Below are 14,349 nucleotides of genomic sequence, written 5' to 3'. Positions count from 1 at the left end.
AGGCCCGAAACGTCGGCCTTCCTGCTCCTATGATGCTGCTTGGCCTGCTGTGTTCATCCAGCTCTATACCGTGCTATCTCAGATTCTCCAGCATCTGCAGTTCCTACTAACCCAGGATAACTACAGATCTCCCTTTGTGATCTGGATGAGAACAGCTAATGCAACAGGGACTGGAACTAAGATGGCTGGCTCTCCAGCCTTGAGTAACTCAGTACCACCGTACGCAGTTCATATACTTCCCTCAGTTGTTGGGGGAAACCTCTTAAACACAATTTAATTGTGGACACGTTAAGCCCAGTTTTGGGACATTCCCCTCTTTTACCTACTGCCACCTCCTGTCCATCCACTTCTTCCGCTCTTTCTACCGGATACCGTAGGTTCGTCACCAGCCCCGTGTTCTCCTGTTTGTAATACTCGATCAAGTCTGGCATCTTTTCAAAATTCTTGGGCTTGATCCCCGCAGAGGCCTAGAAACAAAAGATAGCATTTATTATCCTTTTGTTCTTTCTCACCTCCGACACTGTGACTTTTCCAGTATTGTTCCTCCTGTGAGTTGCAATGCCTCCCATTCTCTTCACTCATTCGTACAACTGTATTTCCCCCTAGTGCAGTCTGTCCTTCATCTGAATGGAGCTGCCTGCACTGAGTATTAAACAGGAAATACTCGACATGTGCAAATACAAGCACAAAACCAACACACATGCACCCTGACACACAAGCACCCCGACACACATGCTGACACCCGAGAACATGTATTAACATACACTCGCACCATCTGAAACCAAATAATTCCTCATGGCTTGCTCTTCTCTGGTTCCAGTATTCCTGAATATGTGGGCTCTGATTAGCAATGAAATTCCATGGGTGGTATCATGAGGACAGCCCATGAAATACTCTTGCTTCTAATCCGTTCTATCAAGGTGAATAGAGCTGAATACTGTGTACCATAGTTGACCCACACTGTATCACCAATTTAATGTTACCTCTCAAGGTGACTCCTCCCCCAGTGTGTTTTACTAATGGTCATCCCTCCATCATTGTTTCTCCAAAAAGGTCCCAAAGGTCTAATCTTTTCTGAATCAGTTTGGACCAATTTAATGTTTGGTCAGATATTGATTTGTCCACGTCAGTAAAACCAGTTTCTTAATGGGATTTTTTCTTTCTGACCTAGTGCTCTTGTTAATGAAACAGTGATATTCGGAAATGTGCCTGTTGGATACTGCACCATCCAATCTCACCCTCCAATCAGATCCCTCACACACTGTATTTACAAGAGGCCATTCAGTCAAATATTCAACACATGGAACAAGATGTGGCATGGGATTTCAACCAACATCAAAAGCAGATGCCAACTGATTAAGACTTTTTACAAGATATTGTAGCATTTGGCAGTTCCTTTAAATCTATGCCAAGTTTGCCCCACACCAGTTAGATGATGATGATGAGTGCTGTCTTGTCAATATTTATCTCAGTTTTAAAGCAATGTGGCTTCAATTAATTTCTGATGCACTCGTCGAAATTCTTATGATCTTTCAGGATCCTGAACTTTAGAACTAGTTGAATGAACTGTGACTTTAAGAATGTTCCCATGATAATTTTCTCAAAAATATCCCCACAATTCTAGTGGAGTTGCGGGCAGTGAGGAGGATTGTCAGAGGATACAGCAGGATATAGATCAGTTGGAGGTATGGGCAGAAAAATGGCAGACGGAGTTTAAACTGGACAAACGTGAGGTGATGTGTTTGGAAGGACAAAATTATACAGTGAATGGCAGAACCTTTAGGAGTATTGATTTGCAGAGGGATCTGGGTGTGCAGGCCCACAAATCACTGAAATGGCAGCGCAGGTAGATAAGGTAGTAAAAAAAAGACCTATGGCATGCTTGCCTTCATTGGAAGGGGCATTGAGTATAAGGATAGGCAAGTTATGTTGCAGCTTTATAGAACTTTAGTTCGACCACACTTGGGAATATTGCATGCAGTTCTGGTCACCACACTGCCAGAAGGATGTTAATGCTTTGGAGAGGGTACAGAAAAGGTTTACCAGTATGTTGCCGGGTATCGGGGATTTTAGCTATGAAGATAGGTTGGATAGACTGGGTTTATCTTCACTGGAAGGCAGGAGGTGGAGGGGCAAACTGATAGAAATTTAAAAGATTGTGAATGGCATGGATAAGGTGGAAAGTATGAAGCTTTTACCCAGGGTGAAGGGGTCAATTACGAGGGGATACAGGTTCAAGACAAGGGGGCAGAGGAGGCGGTGGGGTGATAGTTTAAAAGAAATGTGCAAGGCAAGTTTTTCACACAAAGGGTGCTAAGTGGCTGGAATGTGCTGCCAGAGGAGGTGTTGGAAGCAGACATAATAGCAGCGTTCAAGAAATACTTGGATGACTACATGAACAGGAAAGGAATAGAGGGATACGGATCCTCTAAGTGAAGACAGTTTTAGTGTGGAAGGGCAAAATGTATTTGCGCAGGCTTGGGGGGTTGAAGGGCCTGTTCCTGTGCTGTATTGTTCTTTGTATAATTTACCAATCTTGCAACAGGTCCTTAATTCAGTTACATGCTGATTAAAGGTTTCTCCCATTTCCCTGTGGAGGTGATCTATTCATACATGAAACAGGCTATATTCCATCCAAGGTTGCTGTTTGATAGAGTTTGATCATCTTCTAAAACAATAGATTGTTGGGAGTTCATTCACTCAACTTTACTGGGGGTATGTTTAACTTCTGGGACTTAGTCAACTCTTGTAGAGAAAGTTGAGATCCCCATATCCCTGAGAAGAAGGTGTTTTTGCTTGTACAGGTTGTTGGGCAAATCTGTAGGGAGCCCAGAGAACCGAATGAAAGTCTCTTTGGTTTACTTCAGATTCTATATTTATCTTGTTCTCCTGCACAATCTCTTTGGAAGATATTAGATCAACATTAAACTGTACTTTGACCTAGCTTTAACAGCCAAACAAAATTCATTACACACACATAGAAATTACACAATATGTATGTTTACAACAATTAAGCCAAGTCCTTGAGTAACAGGATCTAATAAATGGTTCACAACTGCTATGCTAAACTAAGATCTGAATTACAGTTTGTTTAGTCGTTCTTTTATTTTAGCACTTGTGGAAGTCAGTTTTTCTCTTAAAGTCCATTCTCAGCATGTGGTCAGGGTCAACGTTTGTTGAATGTCCCTGGTTACCCTGTGCAGATAACTGAGCAACTGGCCAGGGACTCAGTGGACAGGAAAGTGTCACCCAAGAGTAAGCCAGGAATCATATGTTGGTCAGTCCAGTTAGAAACAGCAGCTCTCCATCACGAGTGAACCAATTAGTTTTAATAAGAACCCAACAGTCTCACTGTCATTTTACATCCCCATTGAGCCAAAGGTGTCTTGTTTCTAGGAAAGGCTCAGTGCGCGCTTGTTGTTCTGATGATTGGACCTCATCCGAAGCCACCATCAGCCGGAACAAAATAGGATATCTGCTGAACTATTGGACAATCTATAGCTGTTTAGGCTGCATCGTTGCCGACTGCACAGCATTCATAGAGATTTAGTTCCAATTCCATGAGCTGTCAGTGAAGTGAGCTTGTCTGTGTACTCATACTTACTTTCTCTGAGACTGCTAAATCTCACATCCCAGAGTGTTGTGCAAATTATCCCTGGTTAGGATCAGATTTATTTTTTGAGTCATGAGTAGCAGTCCTGCCACTAAGAGAAAAGATCATTGTGCCAAGTCCCAGTCTCAGTACTTGAGCATACATTTAGCCACTCTCGATCCCTCCACTGCTAATTTATCAGACCGTTTGTCTCAAACCCAGTGTTGGATAAGCAGGGATTTCCCCAATCTGGAAGAAACCTGAAGTCGCTGTCTTTGGCCTCTGTCACAAACTCTGTTGTGTCAGCACTGAAATCAGTCTGTCCCCATGGTCACTGTTTGAGGATGAACTAGATCACTCTTAAGCTTGGCATCCCATCTGGCCTTGAACTGAGCTTCCAATCTCACATCAGCAGTAATGCCCCGTAATTCCACTTCCCCATCATTGTATCTTTCTATCAGTCAGTGTTGGCTTTTCAACTACTGAAAACTTTAATCTGTACTTTTCTTACATTCAGATTTGACTACTCTAACACTAGCGGCTAGTCTCCCACATTCTATGTTTTGTAAACTCAATGTCACTCCCAAATATCTGCTGCCTGTTGTTCTAATTTACACAAAGTTCCAGTCAGCCCTGCTCGCTGACTTTACATTGGCTCCCGTTCTATCACACCTAAATTTAAAAGAAACCTCATCCTTGTTATGAAATACTTCCAATCCTTGCCAATCCCTATCCTGGTCATCTCTACCAGCCTAATAACTGTGAGATATCCTCAACAGCCAAGGCTGACCAATGGAAGACAAGACTGCTGAGCTAGAATTTCAGATGTTAAACACAATGATTAAAGCCATCCATCTCGGTGGAAGCTTAGTCAAAAGCTTGGAAATGTAGCCAGAAGAGACCTTCATTGCTGTATCTTCCCAAACCAGGAAAGACATGGGCCACAGAGGAAAAGTTTGGAATGGAAAGGTGCAATGCCCAGGGAGGATCTTCAATACTGAAATCAAGAAGTCCCATTTTCCAACCATGTGTTGGAGAGTGAGAATAGACTGTCACCAGTGAGCAGCAAGAGGCCTCTTTATGTGCATTGTCGCTTATTGTCACCCTCATTACCAGCCAAACTCACCTCATTAATGTCCAGCTTCCCATTCTCCCACCCACTGAGAAAGAAACACAACTGCCCTGGCTCATTCAGCCTGACTGTGGGCCTTTCCCTTCTGGAATGAGACAAAGGCAGTCACTGAGTGAGATGGTAGTGGGTGGCACAGCTCTTACTGCTGGTGCAGGTGGGGGGCGGGGGAGGGGTGGGTAAAGTGGTGAGATGACCTGGGCGAGTGAGTGGGCAGCACAGAGGGCACGCATGGTTAGTGGTGTGGGGATTTGAGGTGGGTGAGATGAAGTGATGGAAAATGCTGTGGGCAATAGTGACAGTGGTGGAGCATGTGCCTTGTTGGGGGGCTACTTGGTACAGAGGCAGAGATAGAGAGAATGGGAGGGTATTAGAGAGAAAGTGTTGGCGCTTACCCTGGAAGAGCAGACTTTGCATGTGGCACTGATGGGCACTACTCCAGACAGCTGATACCACACTGACCCTGGGTTGAAACCGCACACACCAGGCTAAAAAGGTCTGGTTTCATGACCTCCTCTGTATCTACCAGGACCTTCAAATTCATGTCCACAAGGTGGGGTGCCAATTTCTCCTTGCCAGCCATGTCCAGGGCACAAGAGTTTCAAGCCACGCAGAGTAGACTGACACCACTTCACTGGGTGCACAGCGAATATGGCACCAATGCCAGGCACCCTGGGAAATTCCAGCATTTGTGAGTACTCCTGCCATTGGCGAGTAGGAGAATGGGGCCAGTATCAGGTGAGCAAGGCATCTTAGAAGCTTGTTACATGGTTAATAGGGCAAGTTAGGACAATAGTATGAGAAACCTCACGAGGCCTCGCAGAGAGAAATCCACAAAACTCAATGAAAATGCTCCTAAGCTGTTTTCTGGTGGGATTCAGCCTAATGTTTCATAGGCCACATCACCTGAGGAACAGGCAAACAAACAACGTGAGATAGGGAGGGTCCTACCGTAGGACCACAAAGAAACTTGATGTTGAAGTTAAATGATTACCTTATCGGATGCAATTAATGCAAAGGAAAGAGCCATCTAAGGCAACAGCAGAGCAGCCAAGAAGGCTTTTAAACAGAAACAGAGCAAATTGTTCCAACTAGCATACAATGGAAGAAAGGCCAAGCAGCAATATCGATGTCATACATAAGGTTGTAGATTTGTTCGCCGAGCTGGTGAGTTTGATTGCAGACGTTTCGTCACCCTGCTCGGTAACATCGTCAGTGTGCCTCCAGTGAAAGATTGGTGTTCTGCCTCGCTTGTTATTTATATGCCTCGGTTTGCTGGGGTGGTTGGCATTACTTCCGATTCTGTTTTTCAGTGGTATGTATATCGGGTCCAGTTTATTTTGCGTTTGTTGACAGAGTTCCGGTTGGAATGCCAGGCCTCCAGGAATTCCCTGGCATGTCTCTGTTTAGCTTGTGCTATTCTGGATGTGTTGTCCCGGTCGAATTAGTGTCCCTCTTTATCTGTGTGTATTGAGATCAGTGAGAATTGGTCATGTCTCTTGGTGGCTAGTTGGTATTCGTGTATCCTTATTGTCAGTTTTCTTCCAGTTTGGCCTATGTTATAAGTGTAAACAGACTGACAAGAGGGTCTAATCAGAATAACAAACAGTTTTGCTAGTGCCTAAGAACAATTATTTGTATAGTGGGCAACTTGTTTAAGTGATGATGCATGCAAATATATGTTTTTGTATGAAAGGACAGGTGTTTGGATGGAATTTGTACTAATGTGCTTCCTGGTTTGCTCTAGTTGTATGCTTTCTGACACACTGCAGGCACCAATCTTATAACCAGTTCAATGCAGACAGTACAAACAAGACTGCTGAGCTGGGATTTAGTAACAAAGCTAAGATGGTGTCCTGTGCTCTACTGTGGAAGTGCTGTACTGGCAAATCTCTCAGATGAGATATCTATCCATTCAGCAAGGAGGCTCTCCCAAGTCTGGTCAATAATTCTCTCTTAAACAACATCATAGAAACCAATTATTTGCTTATTCCTATTTTCAAGTCAATGCTGTGTGAAAATTGGCTGTTGAATGACACGGTATAAATTCAACTTTGTTCTTTCTTGCTTGGACATAGTTATCAAAGACCAAATACCCTCCCCTTTTAAACTTGCTGCATGCACAGGCTTTCATGACTTGTCAAATAACACTTCCAGGAAATGCCACTTCAACCAAAAAGATCTGAGAATGACTCATGAAAGAAAGTTTATTGAACATTTTGGGATACAGTACTGAATTGATTTGAGATGTGACATGTGAAGTGTAGTATCTTGTGAATGACCAGGTAATCTTGGACTCAAGGGCTCTCAGAATTTTCTACCACTGCAGTGATCCTCACACACTTTGCATCTGTCTCTGTGGTGGACTAACTAACAGACATTGATTGCTATGGCCAGTCAACAATCTCCTTATATTCTGCTGTATCCTATGACTATACCAACCTGATAGAGGATGAAAGAGATGTTTCGTGATCTTTTTTATCTATGCTCCTTGAATCCAACATAGAAACATCTGCCACTGCCTTTAACAAAATCCCTGCTTTCCTTTGCTTCCCGTACATGTCTACCTCATACTGCTACAATTCAACATTTTCCAGGTGAATCACCTTTCAATGCATGTTGCCAAATACCTTCAAGTCTGATGGTTTCTGCCAAGTCAAATTTCATGACAAGCGCAATGGATAACGTCTTTAATCAGCTAAGAGTAGCCTCACACAACAAATAATCATCAGCACTTCACGAGAGTACTTTCACACACGGAAACACGACACAAGAAAATTTTTTTATTTAGATCTCGCTTTTCAAGATTCGATACGCCAGGTATTCAACCAAATGCTGTAGTAAATCAACTGCATGTGTCCTCCTGAAAGGATTTTATGGAGTCTGGATCATTTCTAGTCTACAAAAGCATTTTATAGGGCACTGCATTCATATCACTACCTTAAGCACCACAACAGCTCATGTGGGGGATTGAAAAGCATCATGATAGTGCCGTAAGGAGCATTCTTCTGCAACTTCCCTGAACAACGTTGTTGTGACAGTGTAGTTGGAGCTTTATTCTACATTTGACCCATGTTGTACCTGCACGGAGAATCATGAACGGTAATCAGGCTACAATGAAAAGTGTAGCCATGGAACACACTTCACTGTCCAGCAATAACCATTGTGCCTTGCTATACACAATGAAAAGAAAATGTTTTGCCTCGATTTTTTTGTTTTGAGTTATTGGATAATGATGAATTGGTTCCCACAGTATATTTATCAGCACACAGAGCACAGCGTGGAGAGGCACATCAAACATCAGAACCCATCTACTCACAGACCCAGGGCTAACAATGCACACAGACCAACACCAGTCTCTCTCCTTACTCCAAAAGCTTGTGCCTTCAAATAAACCTGTTGGACTATAACCTGGTGTCGTCTGATTTTTGACCTTGTCCACCCGAGTCCAACACCAGCACCTCCACATCATTGATGTGGAACCTATGAATATAAACTTCCCTACAGCTAACACTGTGGGCTGAATTTTACCAGAAAAATTGGCCAAGTGACAATTCTGGTGGATTTCACAGAGGGTCTCTTTCCATGAGCCCTGGTGAGGTTTCTCAGGCTGTTATCTCCTTCATTACCTATGCACCACAGCTCTACGGTTCCCTGTTCGATGCATCTTCCATCTCTCCAGAGTTGGAAGTATTCGACATTGCCGGCACTTCCTGGGATTCCCAGCACTGGGACCATTCAGAAAGCCAAGCTGTGCAGCCAGTCAAACATTACCTGCCTGGAGCTGCCTTCACCTTGCACATTGCAGGGGAACCGAAAAGAAACACTTCTCAGATGAACATTTGGAAATGTAACTCTGCTTCTCAAGAACCAAGTCATACACGTCACCCATCCTTAGCCACATCCCACCTTACAGCCTGTCTAAGGGACTGCTACTCTTCCCCTAATGTCCACTGTAGCCTACAGTTTAGTCATGCTAAGCAATATGCTGCACTGTCCCCACATCAAAACCAAGGTGACTGTGACCATCAATGACACAACCCCCATCCCACAGTAACCCATGCCCTTCAACAGACTATTGTCCCCTCCCCTTATTTGTTGCATTTCCATCACTCACAATTATTGTCACCTCTGATTCCCAGCTCACTGCCTCCAGTCCCCAGAACTGACTTGAACAACAGTGAGCCCCTGATGATCTCCCCCCTACCCTTGACCTTCACTGAGTTGACCCCAAAGATTGATCATGGCCTTCCTCCTGACTGACTGGCTTGGATGGACAGCTCTGACTGATAGCTGACCAGACCCCTGACCGATATCTGTGTTGCTTCCTGACTGACTGACCAGGGCACCACACACTGGCTGCAGGATTAACCCTCACCTACGCCCCATACTGTGGTGGTACGGACCCCTTGGCCCTGGATATCCCATCTCACTGACTGACTATGTTCAAGCCCTTGAACTGATATAGGACATGGCTGACTGTGCTGGGACCTATTAACTGAAGACTGTCTTCCTCATCTTGACTGAGGACAATTCCCCTTAGGCTTTGAGACACGGCCACTTGGTTGAGACACATGTAGTGTGTTTGCAGTGTATACTGTTGGGACATGGTGTGGGTGTGACATTGACATAGCATACTGCCATACAAACAACATGTCCAGCCCCTTTACAGATCACTGCTGACAATGATGACAAGCTTCCTGGCTTTGTAACTGCACCAAATAGAAAGGCAAGTCAGACGTTGCCAGGAATGGAGGGTTTGAGTTATAAAGAGAGGCTGGGACTTTTTTCACTGGAGTGTAAGAGGTTGAGGTGTGACCTTATAGAGATTTATAAAATCCTGAGGGATATAGATAAGGTAAATGACAGGTGTCTTTTTCATAGGGTGGAGGATTTCAAGACTAGGGGCGTGTTTCTAAAGTGAGAGGAGAAAGATTTAGAAGAGACACAAGGGGCAATTTTTTCTTAAAAACACAGGGTGATTGATGTGTGGAACGATCTTCCTGAGGAAGTGGTGGATGTGGATACAGTTATAACATTTAAAAGATATTTAGATAAGTAGATGAATATGAAATGTTTAGAGGGATATGGGCCAAGAGCAGGCAGGTGGGACTAGCTTAGTTTGGGATTATGGTCGGCATGGACGGTTGGACCGAAGGGTCTGTTTCCTTGCTGTATGACTATAACCGCTGTGAGACTTTAAGCTGTGGCAGAGGGGACAAAGCATGAAAAAGGCATGGCAGAGATGCTGTGAGTATCGAAGCAGGCTCAAAGTGAGTGAGCACTAAGAGTGCAAGTGAGGAGTTTTGAGATGCACCCTGGTCAAATCTATCAGACGATTCCTGTCTTTGTGCAAAGCATTATAATGACAGGTGCCAGGATGCTCCGAAGTTTAGCCTTAAGAGATGTGGCATGAGGGTGTGAAGAGGCTGGTACGTGCCCAATTATGGGCGGAGTGTGTGAGCAGTCGCTGCACGTGGAGTGTCCTGAAGTGGTGACTACTATCCAGATGGATGCCCAGAGGAGCAAGCACATGACTATAACTTCAGAACATGTAGACCTTGGTCCCAGGCTAAGCTGAGACCAGAGGCCATACTAAGGTTACAAACGATGATTAAAAATGTATTCCTGGAGGGTTCATCAAACGTCATGCCCCCATGCTGTAATCAGTCAGCCACTACATCCATCCTTGTGATCTACTGCATTCTTACACCAACTGGAAAGTAAGACATCTCATTACCCAATTGGATGATGCTTAACAGTCAGTCTTTTCTAAAGAAAACATTTAAAAAAAAAACAAAATCAATCTCTTTCAAATATCCCCGCGATTTTTTTCCTCGGGTTGCACAGGACAATGTGCAGCTGGAGAAGGAATCTTCAATTCCTGGAGATTCCAGACCAAATCCTAGAGGGTTGGCACAATTTCCATGTGATGGGCCTAAGCAAACACTGACACCACAGTCTACAATCAAATTAATATACAGGCCTAGGGCTTACCTCAAGCAAGATACAAAATGCTCCTTAAACCACACAGTGCAAAATGAATTGAGTTCCAGTCCAAGCTACAAACATTGCTCTCCAACTCCTCCCTACTACCTGCCCATGCCACCCGCACCACTTGTTGCCCCATCCAGGTATCCTACATCTCCGTCATGCCACCAGAAGAAAAATCCATTGCTCGAAAAGAAAAGAGTTAAGTGTCCCACCACAGAAAATATAAAGAGACTTTCAGTGAAGTGCACTTAGGGCCAAAGTGAGAAACAGCCATGCCTACAATCGGCCCTGGACAAGGGAGCTATTGAGTAGGATCAACAGCCGTAGGGCACAGACGGGTGTGTGTCTCTCCCAGCAGGGAGAACGTGGGTGAACTTGAATGAAAGGAGTCAAACAGTTTAGCTAAACTTTTCATCAAACAGGGAGGAGTGTCAGCCCAAGGAGGACAGCAACAGAGAATTGAATTGTTCCTTTCCAGCAGAAACAGTGGTTGGTGCTTGTCATTGATTTTGAACAGTGGTCACAGGAACAATGTTCAGTTACAAAATAGCCTTAACATTCAGAGCAGAGACATGTGAATGCAAAAGTGAATGAACTGCAGCCTTGGGAACACAACATGGCCTGGGTATTAAAAAATGCGGAACAGCTGTTGGAAATGGAAGACTGAGGGTGGGAAGGGGTTTCAGATTATTGAAATCCTGATGAAGAAACCAGTTAGACTGTGAGAGGCTGCAATCAGTTTTAATGCTGCTATTCAGCATCAAGCACAGTCTTAATTGGTTGAACCAAGCATTTCCACAACCAACAGAGGCCCTTTTAAATGAAAAGGTCACTGGAATGTTGGCCTGAAGCATTTTCCAACAGCAGGGTCAATCTCTTACAAAATAATTGTGTTTTTTTTCCCCCCCGCCCATGCAGTCAGATGGGGCTCAGTGGCAGCTCTCACGCATTAGAGTCAGAAACCCATGGATTCAAGCTGGATAGACTGGAACACTTAATCACTTCTGTCCCTTCCAATGTCGAACTGAAGGAGCGCTCTGTCTTTCTAGATGACACATTCCATGAAAGTCCACGCCAACATTCAAGAGCCTGCAGCACTTTTCAAAGATCAGCAAGTCAGATCTTCCTGACCAATATTTACCACTGAACCAATAACCCTATCAGAAAACAGATTGTCCATCATTTGACCACTATTTCCCTAATTAAAAGTGCTTCTTCAGCTAGAAAATGATTGGGACAATTATATTTTGTTGTATGGTATGTAAACAGCTAGCAACTAATTATCTAAGAACCAACAGTTGTGTATCACATTCACAGCTGCCACATTGAGTCCAGTGAGTGTAACAGGTCACTGGCCTAGAGCAGTCTGTTCAGCAGGCAGCGCCTCCAGCAATATTAAACATGAAGACCCCTAACCTTTCGAAGTTTAATGAGTGATTATTTCTAAACGCAAAAAAAGAACCAGAAGACATAATAAAAAGGAGAGAATGTCTGGAGAAACTAAATAGGTCTGGCAGCATCTGTGGAGACAGAAACAGTTAACATTTGGAGACTAATATTACTCTTCAGATGGTCATTCAAGTCACATTGGTCTTGCATCGTCAAATCTGTTTCTCTCACCACAGATGCTGACAGATCTGTTGAGTCTCTCTAGAACATTTTTATCTGTATACAGATCTCCATTATCCACAATTTTTTGCTTATGTTAACTGAGGGAAGTGCAGCTGAGGTTGCATAAGGCGCCATATAAAGTAAAATCTTTATTTCCCTTAAAAACAAGTAAAAGTCATTTCAATAACTTGCCAAGATTATCTGGGATAGCCAAACTACTTCCATAGAATCTGTACAGTGTGGAAACAAGACATTTGGTCCAACAGGTCCACACCAACCCTCTGAAGAGGATCCCACTCAAACTCATCCCCCTACCCTTTCCCTGTAACCCTACATTTCCAATGGCTAACACACCTAAACCTGCACATACCTGAACACGATGGGCAATTTAGCATTACCAATCCACCTAGCCTGTACATCTTTGGACTGTGGGAGGAACCCAGAGCACCCAGAAGAAACCCACGTAGACACAGGGAGAACATGCACATTCCACACAGACGGTCACCCAAATCTGGGATCAAACCAGGGTCCCCCGTGTTCTGAGACAGCAATGCTAACCACTGGGCCACCATGCTGCCCACTTAAAGACCCAGTTTCAAAAAGAAAAGAGCATTGAGAAATCCCATTAAACATAACTAAAACTTATTAGGAAGTCCTGTCAGTGGGATTCAATGTTTAAGATTTGGAAAGGATAAGGTGTGAACAGCTGAGAGATTGGAAGAAATGTATTGTCAGTCATGAAATGGGGCACAGCATTCTGTGGTGCCCTCCACACTGATGATAGGTGTTGAAACTCCCTATGATCTTTAATTTACATGTGCTATCAGACTTTATTGGAGAGAGGACATTTATTTGACATATGTGTCTGCTTGCATTTGAGAAAGTATTTGAATAATCTACACAATGAATGACAGGCATGCAAAATATGCAAATAAAAGTCCCAGAAGGGAAAAAAAAGTAAAGCTGGTAGATGACACATCCTGGTCCAACTCATCTTGTCTGCTTAAGAATAGACAACCAGTGCAACCATTAGCTAAGTATTGCAGTTTCTTTTAATGGATTTTCCCTCTCAGCTGTGACCTAATCTAAACAAATAAAGTGAAAAATACTCTGCAGTTGTACTAGGAGAAATAGAATGAATGATGTTGAACTCAGATAAAATCTGATAGATTTTTTTCTGAGAGTCATATTTTGGGATCTATACGAATAATTTGAGACATGGTGTGGCGAGCGTAAAATGGTTTGCAATGTAGTCCCTAAAGCTTTGCACCATTTTCATGCCCCATGTCTGGGTCTGCGGTAAACTAAGTGATTGAAATCAATTCCTATGACAATTCAACAACTCTTGTGATTCTATGAAAGTGATGTGCAGGCCTAGCGCATCTAATGTCATGCAATCAGCTTACTGCTAAAAACCACAGACAACACAATTAATTAATCCTGGACTGGAAGCCAAAGTACTTCAGAGGAAGTGAAACATAACCCATACATTGCTCCAGTCAAACCACAACTTGAGTGCGATATTCAGTTCTGTTCACCATGATATCAGGGAGATATTTCTTTGAGAGTCTCGCCAAGCAGCAAGGCTGAGCAGTTTCACTCTAGGTTTCAGGGGGTGGGGTTAGGACAGGAACAGGTATGGCTGGCCAAACAGCCTCTGTCTGAGCTCAAATTTCTTCGATTCAAGCCCTAGGGTAACTTAGTCTTGAGGCTTTCCGTTGTTATAGAGGCTGACTTATGAGGAAAGATGAAGGAATGAAAGACTTTCTGGCTTTAAAAGAAGATATACGACAACATGACTCGAGAACGAAGTACATAATTTTTCCATGTGCACAGGTTAAATCCAAAGATTACTGTCATTGGATTAGAGGTAGGCCATTTCAGGCTAAGAGGAGGTGAAATATCTCAACTCAGAGGGTGGTGCACGTGCAGAATTTTTTCATCCCACAAAGCTGTGGAGGACAAGTCGTGCAATATATTTAAGAAATAGATTTCTAGACACTAAAGGAATCAGAAGGTGTGG

At 43.6% G+C, this 14,349-nt stretch overlaps 1 protein-coding gene across 1 annotated transcript in view; it reads right to left on the bottom strand.

Moving 5' to 3' along the window:
* The window catches only part of inpp5d (inositol polyphosphate-5-phosphatase D), an 89,966-nt gene that overhangs the window by 44,830 nt on the left and 30,787 nt on the right, over nucleotides 1–14,349 (bottom strand). Inside the window, exon 3 of the mRNA XM_048604130.1 lies at nucleotides 323–467. Coding sequence (XP_048460087.1) covers nucleotides 323–467 — 145 coding nt within the window. The remainder of the gene's footprint in view (nucleotides 1–322; nucleotides 468–14,349) is intronic.

This window comes from Rhincodon typus, chromosome 13 (assembly GCF_021869965.1).
Source record: "Rhincodon typus isolate 14 chromosome 13, sRhiTyp1.1, whole genome shotgun sequence".
In the NCBI taxonomy this organism is placed as follows: Eukaryota; Metazoa; Chordata; class Chondrichthyes; order Orectolobiformes; family Rhincodontidae; genus Rhincodon; species Rhincodon typus.
This window is presented reverse-complemented; position numbering and strand designations above follow the sequence as displayed.